The sequence below is a fragment of the Silurus meridionalis genome, chromosome 15 (assembly GCF_014805685.1).
Source record: "Silurus meridionalis isolate SWU-2019-XX chromosome 15, ASM1480568v1, whole genome shotgun sequence".
Lineage (NCBI taxonomy): Eukaryota > Metazoa > Chordata > Actinopteri > Siluriformes > Siluridae > Silurus > Silurus meridionalis.
In genome coordinates this window covers 8,370,132-8,392,702 of record NC_060898.1, presented here as the reverse complement: position 1 = coordinate 8,392,702, position 22,571 = coordinate 8,370,132, and the positions used below count along the sequence as shown (strand labels likewise).

The following is a 22,571-nucleotide window of genomic DNA, read 5'->3' as shown; positions in this document are numbered from 1 at the left end:
TTGGGTTTTTAACTTAAGTTCATTACTCTTTTTTACTCTAAATGCTAGTATTTATTGTTACAGTTGTATTTCCACGCTTCACCACTAGAGGCAGACATACAGTTTGCCAAGCATGACAAGTTACCTATAACGTCACAGTGCACCGTTCTCCATCAAGAGTATAAAAGGCCTGAAAACAGAGCATTCGGTATCAAGCAACCTACTGAACAGCAGCTAGGAACTAACAGCAAGAATCACACACAATCAATTCTAAAGTTTGACCGTGTACCGTGTTTTTACTGACATGCTGGGGCAAAAGCAATCTCCTGATCAGCACACAGCAGATAGTGAAACTCCCTCATTTGGTCCTTCGAGCCAGATAAGAAACCTTCCTAACATTGGTAGATACTGCTATCCCTAGTAAATTTCCCATTAGGATGAATAAAACATCCATAGATAGATAGATAGCTGGATGCTTTATTCACTCTAATCAACATTGACATGGACAAATATGGAATGCTTTATGCAAATAAAGCAGATGATAGATAGATAGATAGATAGATAGATAGATAGATAGATAGATAGATAGATAGATAGATAGATAGACAGACAGACAGACAGACAGACAGACAGACAGACAGACAGACAGACAAACCTTCTTGCATGTCTTGCTTTACCACGTCCATGAACCTCCTCTTTGACCTTCCTCTTTTCCTTCTTCCTGGTGGCTCCATCGTCAGCATTCTTCTACCAATGGGTTTTGGTAGAACATATTAGTAACATTAACATAGATGTGATGGATATATATATATAGATAACATATATATATATATATATATATATATCCATCTAACACACCTTTATGGTCAATTTTATATGCAATCTAAAACGGTTCGGGGGGTAAACTATTCATACATTTGTTTAAGATCCTTTCATGACATTTCTGTTATCACACATGGAAATTGTACACCCTTTCTTTGACTTTCATGCATACACAGCATATAATTTAAATGATTTGTATGCATACATTTCTTTTTATTTAAATAATGTTGCATGTTCTTGAGGGCTTGAATGTTTTTATTCCACGTTACAGTACTTTCGCGCATACCTTTTTGGCCTCGTTTAATAGCCATTCCAACACAGCGCCAACCTGCGTCCGTCCCCAATACTGCGTTTTGTCACGCTCTGGTCAGGTGACGCAGCTTACGTAGCGCGCTGACCGCATTAAGTTCACGCATGCGCAGTCTGGCATTTTGGATATCAGCAAATTCTAGTTGTGTTTTCATTCTTATTTACGACTCTTTGCTTTTTTCCCCTTTACAGAAATCTCATCTATTATGGCTGATCCAAGAATACGCCAGATCAAAATAAAGACTGGAGTCGTCAAACGGTAAGTGTAGAAAAAGAACAACATTTGGGGTTTGATTTTACCGGTAGCATGGTAGCTAGGTGGCGGCTACACAGCTGCATTGTGGGACTTATGTCGCACTTGTATTCAGCCATAGAATTTACCGGCTTTATCTATTTAGTTTTCAGTGTAATTTTGGATTTATTTTTGTACTTTTTACCACTTAGTCTATTTCTTGTTGTCCACGTTGTTTTTTTGTCACTAGCATTCAAAACCTACAGTGGACAGGAACGACAAAACAGTAACAAATAGTGGACGTGAGAAAACGCCATCACATTGTCAATTTTTGTGATTATATGATGCAGTGTAAATTAATCTCCGTTTTCCTTTCCAGATATGACATTATATGAAATAACCTATAGGTAAAATAATCAAACAAAAATAAATAATATAATTTTTGGTGATTTTCCTGTTTTGTAGTCGGGTATATTTTCCCCTAAAAACGATTAATGAAAGATGAAGGCAACAAAAGCTCTGGGACTTTGTTTGTGTTCCTGGTTTGCTGAGTCATCATCTGCAACATGACTATGAATTCTGGCTGATGTCCCTTTTTCCCACCTTGAAACATTTACATGATAGTACCATTATTTCATTCTCACCCCTTTCAACTAACTGGACAATCACTGCACTATAATGTCAGTTTCTGTTATGGGCCAGTGTAATGTCTTCTATGCTTGGTAAGTTACATGTTGTATCTAGTTGTGTTGTGTTAATCTTGCATGTATTAGATCTTGTCTTGAGCGATCATATCGTTGTGCAGTATGATTTTTTTTTTAACAAACTTGACATTCACGAAACTGTTATACCATGTTCTGTCCCAGGCCAATGTGTTCTGGCTTCTATGTGTGGTCAAGTAAAGTGCTATTTGTTAATATGTTACATTGGCCTGGTTTCAGTCCAACACTAGTGTACAGGACCTGTATGTTAATTGTGCACTGTTGGTTTACACAAAACCAGAAACAAATTCCATGTATGCTCATCAAAAAAAGATGATTCTTAATAGTAGTGAGGATCTAATCCCAGGTTGACATTAATACAGTGATCCATTATTTAGTATATTCCTGTTGTTTGGTACTGAAAAGAAGTGACTTTAAACACCTTTCTAAAGGCAGTAAGATAAAAGATGAAGATTATTTGGGTCATTTACATGGTTCTGGACAATTAACAGTGGAGAAAAAAATTCATAATTACCTGTCCATCTAGAACAATGGAGTTATGAGCAATTAGTCGTAAAATAGGCCTTTACTGTCATTTCAACAGTGTCAAGTCATGTAGCTTTTATTGTCATTTTAACCATATATAGCTGACTCAGTACACAGTGAAATGAAACAATGTTCCTCCAGAACCCTGGTGATACTTTCACAACATAAAGCTACATCACAGAAAACACAGAGATAAGGACTAGTAAGTGTCCTCGCCACATAAAGTGCATAGTGTGCAAGACAACACAGCGCAAGACGGTGCAAGACAAGACGGCGCAAGACGGCGCAAGACAAGACGGCAAGACAAGACAAGCGCAGCGCAAGGCAAGACAAGACGGCGCAAGACAAGACGGCGCAAGACAAGACGGGCAAGACAAGACGGCGCAAGACGGGGCAAGACGGGGCAAGACAAGACAGCGCAGCAGCGCAAGACGGGTAAGACAAGACAGCGCAGCGCAGCGCAAGACAAGACAGCGCAGCGCAAGACGGGGCAAGACAAGACAGCGCAGCGCAGCGCAAGACGGGGCAAGACAAGACAGCGCAGCGCAGCGCAAGACGGGGCAAGACAAGACAGCGCAGCGCAGCGCAGCGCAAGACGGGGCAAGACAAGACAGCGCAGCGCAGCGCAGCGCAAGACGGGGCAAGACAAGACAGCGCAGCGCAGCGCAAGACGGGGCAAGACAAGACAGCGCAGCGCAGCGCAGCGCAAGACGGGCAAGACAAGACAGCGAGCGCAGCGCAAGACGGGCAAGACAAGACAGCGAGCGCAGCGCAGCGCAAGACGGGCAAGACAAGACAGCGCAGCGCAGCGCAGCGCAAGACGGGGCAAGACAAGACAGCGCAGCGCAAGACGGGGCAAGACAAGACAGACAGCGCAGCGCAGCGCAAGACGGGTAAGACAAGACAGCGCAGCGCAGCGCAAGACGGGGCAAGACAAGACAAGACAGCGCAGCGCAAGACGGGGCAAGACAAGACAGCGCAGCGCAAGACGGGCAAGACAAGACAGCGCAGCGCAGCGCAAGACGGGCAAGATAAGACAAGACAGCGCAGCGCAGCGCAGCGCAAGACGGGGCAAGACAAGACAGCGCAGCGCAGCGCAGCGCAAGACGGGGCAAGACAAGACAGCGCAGCGCAGCGCAGCGCAAGACGGGGCAAGACAAGACAGCGCAGCGCAGCGCAGCGCAAGACGGGCAAGACAAGACAGCGCAGCGCAGCGCAGCGCAAGACGGGCAAGACAAGACAGCGCAGCGCAGCGCAAGACGGGGCAAGACAAGACAAGACAGCGCAGCGCAGCGCAAGACGGGCAAGACAAGACAGCGCAGCGCAGCGCAGCGCAAGACGGGCAAGACAAGACAGCGCAGCGCAGCGCAAGCGCAAGACAAGACAAGAGCGCAGCGCAGCGCAAGGCGAGCAAGACAAGACAGACAGCGCAGCGCAAGACGGGTAAGACAAGACAAGAGCGCAGCGCAAGACAAGACAGCGCAGCAGCGCAAGACGGCAAGACAAGACAAGACAGCGCAGCGCAGCGCAGCGCAAGACAAGACAAGACAGCAGCGCAGCGCAAGGCGGCAAGACAAGACAGCGCAGCGCAAGGCGGCAAGACAAGACGGCAAGACAAGACAGCGCAGCGCAGGCGGGGCAAGACAAGACAAGACAGCGCAGCGCGCAGCGCAAGGCGGGCAAGACAAGACAGCGCAGCGCAAGGCGGGCAAGACAAGACAAGACAGCGCAGCGCAGCGCAAGACGGGCAAGACAAGACAAGACAGCGCGCGCAGCGCAAGGCGAGCAAGACAAGACAAGACAGCGCAGCGCAGCGCAGCGCAAGACGGGCAAGACAAGACAGCGCAGCGCAAGGCGAGGCAAGACAAGACAAGACAGCGCGCGCAGCGCAGCGCAAGGCGAAGACAAGACAAGACAGCGCAGCGCAGCGCAGCGCAAGGCGGGCAAGACAAGACAGCGCAGCGCAGCGCAAGACAAGACAGCGCAAGACGGGGCAAGACAAGACAAGACAGCGCAGCGCAAGACGGGGCAAGACAAGACAAGACAGCGCAGCGCAAGACGGGGCAAGACAAGACAGCGCAGCGCAAGACGGGGCAAGACAAGACAAGACAGCGCAGCGCAAGACGGGGCAAGACAAGACAAGACAGCGCAGCGCAAGACGGGGCAAGACAAGACAAGACAGCGCAGCGCAAGGCAAGACAAGACAAGACAAGACAGCGCAGCGCAAGACGGGGCAAGACAAGACAGCGCAGCGCAAGACGGGGCAAGACAACACAACACAAGACGGGGCAAGACAACACAACACAAGACGGGGCAAGACAACACAACACAAGACGGTGTAGGACAAATAGACAAAACACAAAGTAGAGCCGCCAGTAAACCTACTGTATATTGCACAGTGCGGTGTGTAAATGAGAACTGAGTACAGAAGTGTACATGTAATTAAACAAAATGGTTTGTGCAAAAAAGCAAATGCTGCAGTCAAAAAGATGTGCAAAACAGCACGTAAACAGTTTGTAGTAATGAGGTGATATAATTTGGGTGGTGCTGCGTAAGGCGGGCTACAAAGTGAAAGTAGCACCATTTTGTGTCTGGAGCGGCCGCTGTGAGCTTCTGCTGTGCCGCCATCTTGGACCAATGTCTAATAACCAATATTGATTAGATCCTCACTGTATCAGAGTCAGCTTTATTTGATGAGCAGAATTTGTTTCTGGTTTTTAAACAACACAATTTAATTGACCACACATAGAAGCCAGAACACATTGGCCTGGGACAGAACATGGTATAACAGTGTCGTGAATGTCAAGTTCTTCAAAAAAATCATACTGCACAACGATATGATCGTTCAAGACAAGATCTAATACAAGCAAGATTAACATAACACTTATACTAGAACATAACTAGATACTAGAAGTAACTGACCAAGCATAGAAGACGTTACACTGGCCCATAACAGAAACTGACATTATAGTGCAGTGATTGTCCAGTTAGTTGAAAGGGGTGAGAAGGTAATAATGGTACTATCATGTAAATGTTTTAAGGTGGGGAAAAAAGGGACATCAACCAGAATTCACCGTCATGTTGCAGATGATGACTCAGCAAACCAGGAACACAAAGAAAGTCCCAGAGCTTTCATTAATCGTTTTAGGGGGAAAATATACCAGACTACAAAACAGGAAAATCAAAAAGTGCAAATAGCTTGTCCATATAATTTTATATATATATATATATATATATATATATATATATATATATAAAATTATAATGTACATATACAGTCAGACCTCGACCTATGACCACTCGACTTACAACGTTCACCTCAAAAAGGGGGAAAAATAAAATTCATCTAAATCTTTCCATGAAAACCTTTAAAATCCGCACACGATAAGTGAATTTGACAATGCCGCAAACAGTGTGGGAAAGAAGTTTGCCTGGCAGGCATGCATTGAGGGTATCAGAGATGCTCTAGTTGGCATGACTTCGCATAGTTCAGACGTGTTCAGAGTGATTTCGTGCGTTCTCGTATTTTGTGAAGTGATTTTACCCTTTTCTGCTTTATTTGCTTTGTACTATGTATTAAAAAAAAAAAGGAAACATTTTAAATGTGTTCACAGTGCCTCTTTATGTCTGTTTCGGAACGCATCTGTGTGTCAGTTCAGTCCCTTTGTATTAAGTATAATTATTGATGATTATTATTCTAGTATATCCATAAATGCAGTTTGAAACCAGTATGAAGGGGGAAAAAACACAGCTTTCTTTACCTGATAAACAGTTTCTACAGTCTGTGCTAATCCCAAACACTGCATGCTTAGATTAAAAAAGCATGCCAAGATAAAAATGCAGCAACAGCCCATAGCAACAAAAGGTTCAGATATCACTTCAGGGATGTGGAATTGGATATCGGAGTTGAGAAGGATATTGCAAATTCGGATGATTCTTTGAACCAGTCCTGTAGTGTGTGTGTCTGAATTCAATATCCTGCTTTATACATTTTCCTATTTACAGTTTAATTTCTATAAAGCACAAGAAAATCTTATTTACAAGAAAAATAAAGTTTATTTGTGCCTCTGTTGACTGTATATAGCTAATACAGGATTTTCTAATCCAGCAGTGAAGCCTAACATGTAACATTTAAACCATTTATCCAGTTTTTTCACTGATTTGTGCATTATTCAATATGTGATTAACTAGTTAATCCTAGAAGCTAAATACAGTTAGTACTGTTTGAGTTTGCCTATAAAAACACTCAAACCACACAAGTGACCTCCTGTTGTTGCTGCAGGACTTTAATTTTTGACACTATAACTATATAAACCCCTAATTCAGGGTATTTATGTATAAACGTGTACTTTAAAAAAATGCAAAAGCCACATTGAGTTAATTTTGACATTTTAAAACTTAAAGTCGCTGCTTGTTGAGGAGTGTATGGGGCCTTTCTCCTTTGAACAAATTCCCTCATGCTGAGTTGTTTCTGTACAAAATTAAAAAAAAAAGTCAGCAATTTGTGTAAAACGACATTTGTATTGTGTTTTGTAGATGGCAAGTTGACAACCATGTTTACAAAAATCAATATAGAATTTAATAACATTGTTTTGACAATTTTTGTTCAGTTGTAAAGATTTAAGCATTTAGAATATATAATGAATACATTTTGTATTATAATTAAATGATATCTGCATAAATTAAATATACAAACATTGGAAACAAGCATTTGAGCGTATAGTAAAGAGTAAATCATGTTCGAAATCAGAAGTTAACTGTTGTAGCAAACAAATGCTAAAAAAAAGTTGTGACCAAAAAGTTGAATAATTTTCTGCTGCTGTTATTTGCTGCATTTAGATTTAGTGTTTGTTCGCACTGGTTTAATAGAATCCATCACTATGTCATGAGAGAGGTGATTACGCAATCTGACGCTCGCGAGTCACGACAGAACAGATCCATTGCGACTTTCCCAAAGTTAGCAAACAGTTTACACAATAGCACGTCATTAAATTATACAATTTTCACATGATTAGGATTATACAGTTTTTGCTCACCGTGATGTTTCACCTTCATCCATGACACCAGTGTGTTTTCACTGTGGTTCCTCCATGCCACACAAGCTCAGCATTGCAGAACTTGCAGGTTTTACAGTCTTGCAGCATTTTTCTATAACATGCTCCCATGCCTTAGATGACTTCGGATGCACACATTTTCCAGCTGCCGGTCGAACTGCACTCTGCAATTTCGCAAGCGGCGTTGTTATTTTGCCGTCACACTAACCTGTAACTTGAGCAGCTCATCTAATCGATAACGGCATTGGTGGACAACGAATTTTATTATCAATTACTACTGATTTTATCAATTAGCCTTGCTTGACACACACCTATAATTTTCATACTGCTGCACATATTGCCAGATTATTTTTCCCCACAAATATTGTTTTCTAGGAACTGAGTAACACAGCTCAGTATGCTTGGGAGCCATACAATTATTATTCATTATACTTGTTTACTTATTATACTATGCTATGAATCGAATAATTCATTAAACAAATGTTATTTTTTGGATTTCGGCACTGCTAATTACTAGTGTGATACAGTGCCTTTTGGCTTCTCATGAACTGGCTCTTGTTTTAATTTAATATGCCTCTGAGTAGGACATCATATTTGTCAGGTGTTGTATTTGAAATAATCAAAACTGAGCTCCTCTGAACTGACTGGTGCATGAGAGCAAAGAAAACAATCCCTGCTTAAATTCACAGTCTGCATTAATAGTAATTATTAAATTAAAAGTAATTAAATCCCCCTTGAAATTATTTGTGAAAATTATTAAAATTGGCTGGTTTTAGGTTTTCGAATTTTTCTTTCGCTTAAAATTTCCTTTTTTGTATATATATATATATATATATATATATATATATATATATATATATATATATATATATATATATATATTATTATTATTATTTTTTTTTATTATATTTTTATTTATTTATTTTATAAATAAATTTTACTTTTGTGGCAGTAAAAAAGGCAAATTTGTATTTATCCTGAAATAGATTGTACTGCAGTGTCACGTTTCAGATTTCTGTAAAATTAACTTAAAAAAAAATTATTAACCCTGAAACACCACCACTACCACCCCCACCCCCTTGCCTTTTCCACCTGTCTTTGTTCACTGTTGTACTTCACTTGAAAACCAAAGTGTTTCCAAACAGGAGACCTTGATGATGACAGAGGGTCTTTAAGCTCTGGCTTCTAATTCACTTTGCCTGTGATGACGTTCACCAGCCTAAACTAGGCAAAGCATGCTGTTTGTGTGCTCAAAGTGTGAGGTGGAGACTAAGCAAACGTGTGGTCTGCCACCTAATATGTTGGTGAGGGAACTCAGATTTGAACTGTCATCCTACCGAAAGTCCTGTACAAATATGTGTACTGTTACACCCCTACCACATGCAGTGTAATTATGGCTCAGATATTCCATTTAATAGAGAAATCTGATATTAAACAAATATATGAACTTGTGCTTCAATTTTGGATTTTGTAGTAACAGTGCACAAACCCTTTTTCGTCAAACAGATTTGATTGTTTTAATACCTGTGATATTGTATGTTGTGGATGGAAAGAGAAATGGTATAGGGGTGATTCTGAAGGAAGTGTACAGTAACAGTGTAGTGGAAGCGAAGAGAGTTTCTGATAGGGTGATGAACGTGAAGCTGGAAGTTGAAGGGGTGATATTAAATGTCATCAGTGCTTATGCTCCACAGGTGGGTTGTGAGATGGAGGAGAAAGGAAAAATTCTGGAGAGAGTTAGATGAAGTGGTAGAAAGTGTACCTGGGAATGAAAGATTGGTGATTTGGGGCAGACTTTCATGGGCATGTAGGTGAAGGGAACAGAGGTGTTGAGGTGGTGATGGTAGAGGAATGTGGAATTGCAGATGGTGGTAGATTTTGCTAGAAGGATAGAAATGGCAGTGGTGAATACATATTTTAAGAAGGAGGAGGATCATAGAGTGACTTATACAAGTGGAGGAAGGTGCACACAGGGGGACTTTGTTCTATGTAAGAGATGCAACCTGGAGGAGATTGGAGACTGTGTTGGCAGGGCACAGTGTAGCTAGACAGGATCAAATGGTGGTCTGTATGATGGTTTTGGAGGTGAAAAGAAGAGGAGGAGAGTGAGGACTGAAAGAAGAATAAGATGGTGGAAACTGAAGGAGGAAGACTATAGTGTGAGGTTCAGGGGAGAGGTCGGACAGGGGCTTGGTGGTGGTGAAGAGGTGCTGGATGATTGGGCAACTACTGCAGAAGTGATGAAGGATATTTTATTTTATTGCATTTTTTAAAATGTATTTATTTCTTTATTTAGGCTTGTTATAATAAAGATGATGATGAGGTACCGGATTTTGCACAGTTTAAATTAAATGGCAGACTGGAAGATCACGTTAACCTTTGAATTTATTTTTAATTGTTTAATTGTAACATAATTGTAACATTTTTTTTGTATTAGAGAATTATCATTAGAGTCACTCTAAAGGAGAACAACATGAAGTAAAATATTACTTCTATATTTCTACTTGTTTTATCATTTACAATCCTTGTTTAAGCCAACTGGCTGACCGGTCGTGATAATGTTCATTTTTTGCACTTTAGATATAGCTAGTGCCTTAATAATGCAGGTTTCTTTAAACTTAATGCTCAGCAAGCTGTAACTCTTAGTAAACCTCATTGTAAGATTACAGTAAACAGTTTTATAAGAGCAAAGGCAGACTATACTAGATGTGTTGATAGGAGTCTTGGTATATGCACAGTAGAGTATTTAATTAATCAGCAGTAGAGAAGAGTTTCACTCTTTAGCTTAGCAATAATCTAAACACACCTCTAAATCTAAATCAGCAAATGAATGTCTTCACCAACACATTTTCTTTTTTTTTTTTTTTTTTTCTTTTGCCATTTCTGGTCCAGAGATAACTCTAGTTCAATCCAGTTCTTCAGTTGTGAGCTGAAGAAACTGAAGGCAGGAGATGCCCATCCAATTTGACAAGAGTTGCAAGGAAAAAAATTGCTAGGGCAATATGAACTAAGTATTATGCTGTACAAAATTCTTTAATTAACTAGTTATTGAAGCAGAATGGCCAGACTGTTAACTAGATAACCGCTCTGTGTAGTTGTGGTGAGCAGAAAAGTGTGATAAATTTCAGTTTGTACTGAGGCAGGTGGCAACATCATGAATTCATGGACCCAATCTGTTTTTTGTCAATAATGTAGGTTGGTGGAGGTGAAGTAATGATGTGGGGGAATGTTACCCAAATATATAATAAATATATGATATTTTTTAATATATAATAAATCTTCATTTGAAAATTCCTGTAAAAAAATCTGCTTTAGTACAGTGCACTCAAAAAGTCTCTCTGCAGCGGCCGCGCACAGTAGTAGTTCATTGACACACACTGTTTGGCGCCACCAGTCTGTTGTAGGTATCCGAGGAGCTCTATGCTTAACATCGGCCGTGTAATTTTGTGTTAAAATGTTAACAATCGAAAAACGTGTTTTTCTATTGGAGCACGTTTTTAAAAACTGGTGATAAATACACAGATTTAGTTTGTGGAAAATTTCAAGCAGCTTCCGAGTCAAGAAAACCATATCGTGATCCTGTGCGAGTTTTAATAAATACATACATTTTAAAGTACGGAATCTGTGGCAGATGCACCGAGAACTGGTCAGCCTAGTCTTTTGTGTGAGGATAAACTTCCTGATATTTCTGATAAGATGATAAGTCCATTTAAAATCACTGAGAAAATTGGCACAGGAAAGGGACATTCAAAGTGACACTCTTTCAATAATTAAAAGTAACAGATTGCGTTAAGACTGCGGTACTTAATTAAAGCTTTTTTAGTGATGAAGCTTAGTTTCATCTATCAGGATACATAAACGGGGCAAAATTCGCATCTGTGGCACACAGAAAATCCCCATGCTAATCACGAGGAACCACTTTACTCCGCGAAAATCGGAGTTTAGATTGCAATTCCAGACATCAGATTGTGGGTCCCATATTTTTTTTAAAACACAACAAACTCAGACAATACTCTTCTGAAATTCTGTATCTGTTCATCTGAAATACTGAATGGTTATTTTCAACAAGATGGTGCTACTACCCATACAGCTCGCATTTCGATCTTACTACTCGAAGACGTCTTCGGGGACCTCCACAGTCACCTGACCCAACACCACCTGACTTTTACTTATTATTTTATTTTAGAGTTTTGTGTAAAACACTTTTTATACATTTAGTCATCTAAAGTACAGTGGCAAATAGAAAAATGTATGAAATTGGACTTATTGTTTAGTATAAACGTTTACCCATTAGACATACATTTTATTCATTGGAGCCTCATTACAGTGCTTTCAAATATGTTTGCCAGTTAAACAAAATGATATTAAGCTGTTTTCCACAAGTCATTTGTATATCCATTTGCACAAGAATTTTTTCTTTTCATAATAATCTATGATCATATTCCTCTTAATTTAGTCATTTGATTAAGAATGTTGTATAAAAAGCAGGAAGACATGCTGCAACACCTCAGTGTGGGTGTTGCTTCTGTTTGCCAAGATTTAGCTTTTAATGCTGTTCAACACATTAGCACTAAATTACCAATTTAGTACGTTTCAAACTGCAACGTGCCATGTAGTCCCTTGTGTGCCATGTGACTTACTGTGAGAGAGGAAGAATGAACACAGAGTGCTATTCTTGTGCTTTAATTTGGAAAAACATGAATATGAAGCATACATTATTGATGTAACCATGGTTGTCAATGCAATTGTACTAAAAACACAGCCAGTAGCAATTTCCAAGTTCTGCAGCATAACACATTTCATGCAGGCACAGCATAACTCCAGCAATGGATAGGATTATGCACTTTTAGGAGCAGAAATGATTAGATATATTTTTTAATTATTGTTTGTATTAATGATACATTTAATTAATTAATAAAAATAATAATTTCACTTTAATTTAACAGTTAAAGAAGCAGTGAGCAAAAGCCAAATTTATTATTATACATTTTTTTATTATTATTATTTATTTTTGTCTTGTGTTTGTTTCTTATCCTGAAACTTAAAAAAAAAAGTCTTGTTTATTTATTGTGTGTCTGTATGTGTTGGACTGCTGCAATCCAGTTGCTCGTTTCTGGGACTAGTTCAGTAGATAGACCTTAATAAACTGACCACTGTAATTTGCTGTTTGTCAGTGGGCACTGGCACCTCAAAACTACAGTATTAAAGGCAGTGGAATGTGTGTCACCTCCGATTCTTTTTTTTCCCTCTTGATTTTCCAGTACAATCCGTTTTTCTTTTAGAGCTCAGTAAAAATTGCACTGGCAGCACCGTTTTAAAGAAGTTGAGGACCACCATGAGAAATTAACATGAGTACGACACTTCCATTAGTCTGTCTTTCAGCTTTGTGGGAATTATTTGCACCTTTTGCCTTTGAGACAGTCCCCTTGTCCATTTCTGTATCCATCACATATTGTTCTTTTCTCCATCTTTCAGCCCCAGCCATCTTATTTTCTTCTTAAGTAGTCCCCTATAGGCCCTGTGCCTCAAAAAACTAACAGAAATTGGCCCGATCTTTGATCTGGATGGCTTTGGTTCCTGCTCAAGATCAGCCCCAACAACAATTGTGTTTGGGGATTTAAATGATCAGCAGTGTTCAGTGTCGTTTGGTTTTTCATACATCATTAAACAATATGCGACATGGACTGATAACGAGATTTATATGCCTGTTACTTTTTGAAATGATTGAGGCCATTTTGCTGGCCTTAATGGTCATTTAGTCAATCTAGTTACTGGAAACACCCACCATTTTACCTGAGCATATGTTGAGTATTAAAGACGTGTGTGTGTGTGTGTGTGTGTGTGTGTGTGTGTGTGTGTGTGTGTGTGTGTGTGTGTGTGTGTGTGTGTGTGTGTGTGTTTTAATAAAGTAATCTAGTATAATTGATGGAAAAAATAAGTGTAAGAGATGTGGTGATCACCAACATTTGACGATCTGATTTATAGAACCCGAACCTTTTATACAGCTTAGAATCATAATTACAGACAAGTGGCATAATTGTGCAGATGGAAAAAGCCCATTATCTGGAATCATTCCCAATGTGATGTTTTTAAACTCCATTACAGCTACAGCCTTAGAATTGCAGATTTTCGTTTTTGGCAAAAATTGATAAATAATTAAAATCAGTGTTCCTAATGCATGTTTTCAGTACCATTCAAGTAAAAATAGTATATTTATCAATTGACTTACACTAAATTAAGGGCTGTGTGTGTGTGTGTGTGTGTGTGTGTGTGTGTCTTGGGATTTAGCACTGACTTTTAAAACTTTTGGTTATGACAGGGACTATTTTAATGATAGACAAAAAAAACTTTATTTTTAGTGGCTTTATAAATAGTGTTTGGATTATTGGATAATTATAATCAGTCCCATCAGTAAAACAATGTTGGATTCACATTTAAACTATACATGAAATGTACAAAAAATTATAATAATAAAAAGAAATAACCTGGGTCATGGCATATAGGATTGTTTTTCTCACTTTTTTAATGCTGTGAAGTTGACTGGTATATATTGTAATATGAGGAACAAATTTAAATATTGTATATATGTTTAACACACCTGAATGCTCCAGACAAGCAAACTGCAGAAACGTTTATAGACATTTAATTAGAAGATCTGACTGTACACCCTTACTGTTTCTATCGGATTTAAGAGGCTTAATATCAGTCAACCCTTCGCTGCTCGGAAAATTTGCGGGTTCTCATTTGGAACCTAACTAACAGCAAGTTGAGGACCATCTTAAAATTTGTGGGAATCTGCAGCGGGGCCGAATGTTCAGGAACGTTAGGAAAAACATTTTAAACTATGTTTTCACTAACAAATTTTTTTAAAAACACTGTATTAAAGTGTCACAATGTCTAGATGAATTCACTAAGGTACCATCGGGGTGTCCAAAATTCACGGATTTTTGGAACTTGGGGGGTCTTATTATTTGAGTTGATCTCTGATTTAAGATTTATTGATTTTCGGGCTGTACACCACATCAATGTTAACATCCATTATTCTTTTATACTTCATAAACTTCTCTGGTTCCAGATAGACACTTTAAATTTGTTGAGTTAAATATTGTTGCTTGCAAGACAATAAGCGAATATTTTCTGAAATTTACTTTCATATATCGCCAACTTGACAGTAAAATGTACTTTTATATTTGAAGTATATAAAGTACGTATATAAAATATATGAATATACAAAACATTTTACAACATTTTTGAAGTCTGTCAGATCGGCTACCAATTTTTTAGCCCAAAGTTCAAAAGTGCAAAACTTTTCTAATATTACACAGGTGTCCTCATAGCTGGTTTCAGTTATGATTGATGTCAATTTATTCTTCTGTAAAATATGAACATTCCAGGGGTTTTTTTTTGTACAAATATTTTGGGTTATTTTTGCACCATCTACACTTATTGATGTTTATACCTGTTAATAGTAGTCCACTGACCACTCACACTAGTTCAAATGATGTCACCACCATTCATATCCTAGAGTCCAAAAGACAAAATTGGCCATGGTGCCTGGTGTATAAGGAATGGTTCAATGTCTGTTGATCAAAGCCACACTAGTAATTTGTGGACATGATCATTGTAAACATGTATAAGGTTAGTTAGGGCTTTTCTGCATGGGTCAATGATGTATCACCTGAGAGACACTATTTAAAGTGCTGTTTCTGACATAGATACAGAATTATTGATGAGTATTTGTGGTCTGCTAAACAGCTTTTATGTTTCAATCTCACTTTGGGTCCCTGGGCCCCTTTCACCAAACCGCTCTCCACCATGTGAAGGAGCCATGTGTGGTGACTGCCTCTCTGATTGAGCTTGCTGAAATGAGGACACATATATGTCTTTTGTATTTAGCTAGGTAGTGTCGATTCTAGCACTTGCCACGGAGGTCCCACATATTAACAGGTCTGAATCCAGATAAAAAGTGAAAGTGTCTGCTACATGCTCAACTGACTGGCTAGCTAGGATTTTTACTGAATTAAGCAAAACTGATTATATATATATTAAAGCCTTCTGTTGTGGTTGGGTTCCTGCATTGTGTGACCTCTCTTTTGCTTTCTTTTTTGTTTTGAAGGCTGGCTAAGGAAGAGGTGTCGTACATAAAGGAGGCAAAACAACAGGAGGAGAAAGTTGAACGCCTAAAAGCTGAGGCTGGGGACGAATACGTGATCAAGAAACAGGCAAGTACTAAATACAAAAAGCAATAATAATAGTAATAAATGGTCAGCCAGACCAAATAAAAGTTTTAGCAGGACATTGGTCTTAATGCATACCTTCATAGTTGTAACAAAATGCCATAAAGAAGGAATTTGAACATTTTGGTTTGCCATTACAAAGCCCGAATTCCATTATTCGAATTGTGAAGTTAACTGAAAGTGTCTGAGTAAGTAGACACACAAACCAGACTAGGTGGTTGTTGTTTTTTTTTTCAGGACAAATGAACAGCAGTTCTGGCAAAGTCGTGTGAAAATTTGGGGGAAGCCTACCTTAAGCTTTCCAGTCAACTTTACCAAATACTACATACACTATATTGCCAAAAGTATTTGCTCCTCTGCCTTGACATGCAGATGAACTTGAGTAACATCCGATTCTTAATCCATAGCGTTTATTGTGATGTTGACCTTTTGCAGCCAAAACAGCTTTAACACTTTTGGGAAGGCTTTCCACAAGGTTTAGGCGTGTGTTAATGGGAATTTTTGACCATTCTTCCAGAAGTGCATGTGTGATGGACAAAAAGGCCTGGATTGCAGTCTCTGCTCTAAATTTATCCCAAAGGTGTTCTGTTGGGTTGAGGTCAGGACCCTGTCTCTGCCAGTCAAGTTCTTCCAGACCATACTCACTAATCCTTGTCTTATTGGACCTTGCTTTGTGCACTGGTCTGCAGTCATGTTGGAACATGAATGGGCCGTCCCCAAACTGTACCCACAAAGTTGGGAGCATGAAATTGTTCAAAATGTCTTGGTATACTGAAATACTATACCCTCCCCCAAACTTTAGACTTGGCACCATGCAGTCAGACAAGTACCGTTCACCTGGCAACCACCATTGGATTGCTAGACAGTGAAGCGTGATTCGTCACTCCAGAAAACACGTCTCCACTGCTCTAGAGTCTAGTGCTTTAAATTGCACTTGGTGATGTAAGGCTTCGATGCATCTGCTCAAGCATGGAAACCCATTCCATGAAGCTCTCTTGTTGAGCCAATCTGAAGGCCACGTGAAGTTTAGAGATCTATAGCTATAGACTCGGCAGAAGGTTGGCACCCTCTTTGCACTACGCGTCTCAGCATCCGTTGACACGCTCTGTGATTTTACGTGGTCTAACATTTCTTAGCTGAGTTGCTGTCGTTCCCAAACGCTTCCACTTTGTAATAATACCACTAACAGTTGACTGTGGAATATTTAGTAGTGAGGAAATTTTACGACTGGATTATTGCACAGGTGGCATCCTGTCACGGTACCATGCTGGAATTCACGGAGCTACTGAGAGCAACCCATTCTTTCACAAATGTTTGTAGAAGCGGTCTACAAGCCCAGGTGCTTGATTTTATACACCTGTAACCATGGAAGTGATTGTAACACCTGAATTCAATGATTTGGATGGGTGAGTGAATACTTTTGGCAGTATCGTGTATGTAAGGTAATGCCTTTTTTGTCTTTTGACTTTCTAAAAATCTATTTTGAATTTTGTTAGATGAATTTACTCTAGAGACTGTTAAGCATGAAGATGCCATGAGATTAGCAGTTATAGAATTACTCAAACCAGCTTGTCACAAAAATCATGCCATGTCAACACCACTGAGATAACATTTCACATACCCCATTCTGATGGTTGATATGAAGATTATTTTCATATCAGCTGCAAACCATATCTGGATGATTGTATTCATTGCACTGCTGCTACACAATAGATAATTGCATATTGCATATATGGGTAGGCAGTGCAGGCACTTCTAATAAACTGCTCCACCACTACATATGTGCAGACGCACTCATTTACCAGCAACTTACCCCTCCCTCCTCTACTCATGTAGACCACCTGTACCCCATCTGTGACAGGATGGTTACAGTAGCTTAAAGAACATTTTTATTTTTTTTTTACAACCGTGTTGATGAAAAGAAGAGCATTGTAAAACACACAAGGTGACAAATCCTGGAATAGATGGCTGCAACAGCCATAAATAAGGTAAATGGTGGCTTTAGATGCAGCACTAAATTAATTTAACATACAAAGCCCTGGTATTGGCAAGCTGTCACTCGTGGGCACTTGAGAAAGGCCCTTAACCCTCTCTGCACCAGGGGCGCTGTATCATGACTGACCCTGCACTCTAAGCCCAGGTTCCGAACAGGCTGGAATATGCAAAGAAAGAATTTCACTGTGCTGTAATGTATATGTGACAAATAAAGGCTATTCTATCACACACATTTGCAGCATTTCGCAGCTTCATACACCTTCATTAGATTTTTTTCTAGAGTGAGAGAAAGGGGCTAAAAGCAAGTTCAAGCTCAGTTTCATCTGAAATGGACACAGAAAATGCCCTGGCTTTGATATGTGTGTCTGATGATAACCAAGGTGTCTGCTTGTGTAACAGCTGGAGGTGTTGCAGGAGTCGAGAATGATGATTCCAGACTGTCACCGCCGTTTAGCCATGGCTCATGCTGATCTGCAGCAGCTGTTGGTGAGCATGAACAAACACGGCTTCCTCACTCTGACGACCAAATCAGCCACTTGTGTGTATTCTCCAAATCACATAGTTTAATTAAAAAATATTATTTGTATAGTGCTTTTAACAATAAATATTGTCCCAATGCTGGGACACAAAATACACATTTGTTGTGTGCACGTCTGTGCATGTGTAATATCCTGAGGTTACAATCACATTATTAATGACCAGACTCGTGTGGTTTTATGTATTTAAAATTGACACATTTTGTATTATTACAGAAACACATTTGCCATAATCTAAGACAATACTGTGTGGCAGTGCTTAGTGCCAAATAGGGGCCATAGGGGCCAAATTCCTCAACAATCCATTTTTATGGACTTTCCAAAATATTCAGATTATGCCCTCTGTTTTTACTCGTGGTGTTTTTTATTGAGGGATCACGTGGCGACTAAGGCTATATGATCATCAGTAACACCCTGAAACTGAGTTACAGTACAGGCATCACATGGGCCAATCAAAGAAGTTGAGTCTTAGTGCTGTGCGTCAGGTGCAGAAGCTGGCTTCAAAAAATATACGCATGAGTGCTGCAAGCATTACTTTAGAGGTTGCAGAAGCGGAAGGTCTGATTGTCAGTGCTTAGACCACATTGCAACAAGTCTGTTTGCATGATCGTTGTCCTAGAAAAAAGACTATATTGAAACTGGCTCACAAGAAAGCCTGCCAAGAGTTTGCTGAACACAACCTGTCCAAGAGCATGAATTACCGGAACCATATCCCGTGGTCTGATGAGACTAAGATAAACTTGTTTGGCTCAGATGGTGTCCAGCATGTGTGGTGACATGCCCTTGTAAAAGTACCAAGAAAATTGTGTTTTGCCTATAGTCAAGCATGGTGGTGGTAGCATCATGGTCTGGGGCTGCATGAGTGCTGCTGGTACTGTGGAACTGCAGTTCATTGAGGTAAACATGGATCCCAATATGTACTGTGACATTCTTAAGCAGAACATGATGCTCTCCCTTCAGAAACTGGGACGAATGGCAGTTTTTCAACATTATAATGACCCCAAACACCAGGTGTCTAACATCCAGCAGCTCCGTTATGTCAAGAAGAGGATCCCAACAACAACCTGTGCAGCTCTGGTGAATTCCATGCCCAGCAGGTTTAAGGCAGTGCTAGATATCAATGGTGCTCACACAAAATATTGACACTTTGGACACAGATTTGACTCGTTCACTTAGGGTGTGCTCACTTTTGTTGCCACTTTTACTTTTATTTTCTTGAAACAAACATTATGTAAAAAAACAGACATCAGAAATTCAAAAAGAGTTCAAGATGAATGCTGAGGAAGGAGGATATAGGATTTGTGCCAAACTGCCCTGATTTAGAGAATATTTATACTTTTGCAGTAAAATCTGAAGAATTGCTTGGGGTTTTTGCATTAAGAGGTTGAATTATAACAACACTATGATGTAGTATTTTTGGTGATATATTTTTTTGTATTTCAGGATGTGGAAGAGGATCTTGAAGAATCAGAGGAATACAAGGAGGCCAGAAGTGTTTTGGACTCTGTCAAACTGGAGGGCTGATGTAAACACGCATAAGCAGCAAGTGTCCATTCCATTCCGTTAGTCAGAACTTCTAACAAATGTTGAAACAGACATAAATCTGATCGTTTTTTGTTTTTTTTTATTTAATTTTTTTTTTTTTGGTATTTAGTAACAGAATTATATAAAATTATATAATTTAGAAAAGTGAAGATTTTTCTAAATTATATAATCTTACTGTACAACCCTGAATGTTTTTATTTTTTATTTTATACCCTGATATTGCGATTAAGTTCTACAAAACAGTTCTAGCCCTAGCTGTAAATGTGCAGTAAAGGTTGGCTTGGCTTGATCTTTTTGCATCCCCTTATAAAAAAAACCACACAAGTTGCTCTGGTAATTGATTTCGACGACATCGTTAATGATATTAATCTGTTCATTTCAGCATGATTGTGTATTTTGATGTAAACTTATAATAGCAGTTGGTGTATCAAAAAGGGTTACATGACACATTTGTTTATGCCATGTGTGTTTGCTTTTTGGTTGATATTTGAGTAAGTAAGCAGCAGCTTGTTTCGTTCTTGTATTGTTTGAGTAACTTTTAGACAATTGTCACACAATAGCTTTTACCCAGTATTACCAGCTTGATAAAAGGGGACATAATAAAATAAAGAGGTAAAAACACATGTACATCCTTCTTTCACTTTTTTTTTTTTTTACTTATCCTATCAATTCATGCACACCCACTGTCTATAAACCATATAAACACCCTTCTTTTTTCTTTTTCTTTTTTTTTTTTTTTTTTGCAATGAGACATCTGGGGTTAACAGGAAGTGCATGTATATGATATGTGATATGTGGCCATGGAATGTTCCTGGTCCCCCAACCGCCCACCCCCCCGCCATAATAGTGATCAAATATTCAGCGCCAGAAACACAGCGTGCGAGTTTGATCTAGTCACTGGTGTGTGTAATGTAGATTAGATTAAACGTTAAAAATAAACAATTAAATGATATTGACTCGTAGTGCTGATGGCCTGTTCTTTTTGTACGGTGATATCTCTTTATTCTTATTTAATCATTCAAGCATGACGATCTTGGAAGCCTTCCTGGAAATGCTGATATTAATAACTGATAACTCTCTGTGTTGATTGTCTTTCTTCGAAATCATATAGACTTGAAGCTTAGCCAGAAATTTTAGAATAAAAATTTCTATTTTCATATTTTTTTGTTGCAACCACAAATATAATCCGCAAATGTTTTTCAAGGAACACTTTCATGCTGCAAACCTCTTGTTCAACCACATCTTGAAGCTGATTCAATTATATTATATTTAGCACCAGATAGGACTTGATATGAGGCATGTTGGGTCAGTGAATTTATTTATTTATGATGTTTGTGCCAAATTCTAACCCAACCATCTGTGTACCATGTTTTCTTCCAGTCTTCTAGTGTACATTTTTGGTAAGCATTCAGTTTTTGCCCCCCCAGCTTGGCTGACAGAAGTGGAATATGACATGACCCTTTGAACTTGCTTAAGGCGTTTCTGCCTACCACAGGTGTACAAAGTGGTTATCTGACTTAATGTAGCTTTTCTGTCAGCTCAAATCAGTTTCCATTGAACTCTCATGAACAGGGAATTTCTGTCTGAAGATCTGTTCTGTCTAATTTAATGCCTAACAATGTTTCTCAAACACTTCCTAATTAGGTTGCCAAATTACATACTTTTTACATGACAGTATTAAAATGCTGGGATAGACAGACAGCCTAGCATGAAGACGAAGAAGAAGAAGAAGAAGGGGTAAATCTGCCAGCAGCATTTTCTTGGGGCAAACACCTAGACCTTTACACATTCACAGACTTGCTAGAACTTTTACAAATGCAATTGCAGAAATGCAGTCATATAAATTAAGGCAATTTGTATTTTGGATTCACTTTGTAAACAAATAGATTTGTAGTTTCAAAAATCTTTTGTGAGGCTACCCTTGGTTTTGGCATGTGCCAAATTAGAGAGAGAAAGAAAGAAAGAACGAACATATGGAAATGTTTTTTTGTTTTGTTTTTTGTTATTGCTGTTGATGCCACCTAGGTTTATTTGTTTGTTTGTAAAACGAAAGTAGAATTAAATATAGACTAAAATAAATTATAGCACAATCAATTTAATCTAATGAATAAAAACATTAAACTGATTGGGCTATAATTTATTTTTCTTATGGCTAAAGAGTGATTGCATTGGCTTTCTGGCTAGTATATTAGTTATTTGTAAGGTAGTAATAAGCCTTGATTAGTCATTATGGAACGTGATCTACTGCAATTATTGCATTGAAATAATAGGGGGTAGTAATGTTAGTGCAGCAATTTATATAAAATCTAGGGAAAGAAAGCAAGAGGAAACTCCACATTCATCTTAATGACATTTTTTAAAACTACTCTTTCTGATTACACTTGTATTTTCAGGTGTAAAATTATTCTGCAGAATATTACTAATTTGAATGTGTCTATAGTCTGAATTTAACCCCAAGCAATTTTTATAAAAATGTTAGCATGTAAGATCGGTCTTCAAAATTAATTCTAAGACAATTAAGTAATTGAATGAACCACTTGTTATTAATTATGTTATGTGGGGACCCCTGTGCTGCACAAAGTAAATTAGATTTTTTAAAAGCTTGAACCGTTACT

The 22,571-nt window shown here is 38.9% G+C and overlaps 1 protein-coding gene and 1 long non-coding RNA gene across 3 annotated transcripts; both read left to right on the top strand.

Moving 5' to 3' along the window:
* The first annotated feature begins 1,196 nt into the window (after window positions 1-1,196).
* Window positions 1,197-20,579, top strand: tbca (tubulin cofactor a). Its single transcript, XM_046868365.1, has 4 exons — window positions 1,197-1,369; window positions 15,760-15,865; window positions 18,275-18,361; window positions 19,855-20,579. The coding sequence occupies exons 1-4, from the start codon at window positions 1,317-1,319 to the stop codon at window positions 19,933-19,935; spliced, it is 327 nt and encodes a 108-aa protein (XP_046724321.1). The 5' UTR covers window positions 1,197-1,316; the 3' UTR covers window positions 19,936-20,579.
* Window positions 1,381-2,266, top strand: LOC124398271. Of its 2 annotated transcripts, none has more exons than XR_006928037.1 (2): window positions 1,381-1,644; window positions 1,808-2,266. It is a non-coding gene; the product is annotated as an uncharacterized LOC124398271 (long non-coding RNA). The 2 variants fall into 2 exon arrangements; XR_006928036.1 differs by having other exon boundaries at window positions 1,381-1,693.
* Window positions 20,580-22,571: the final 1,992 nt, after the last annotated feature.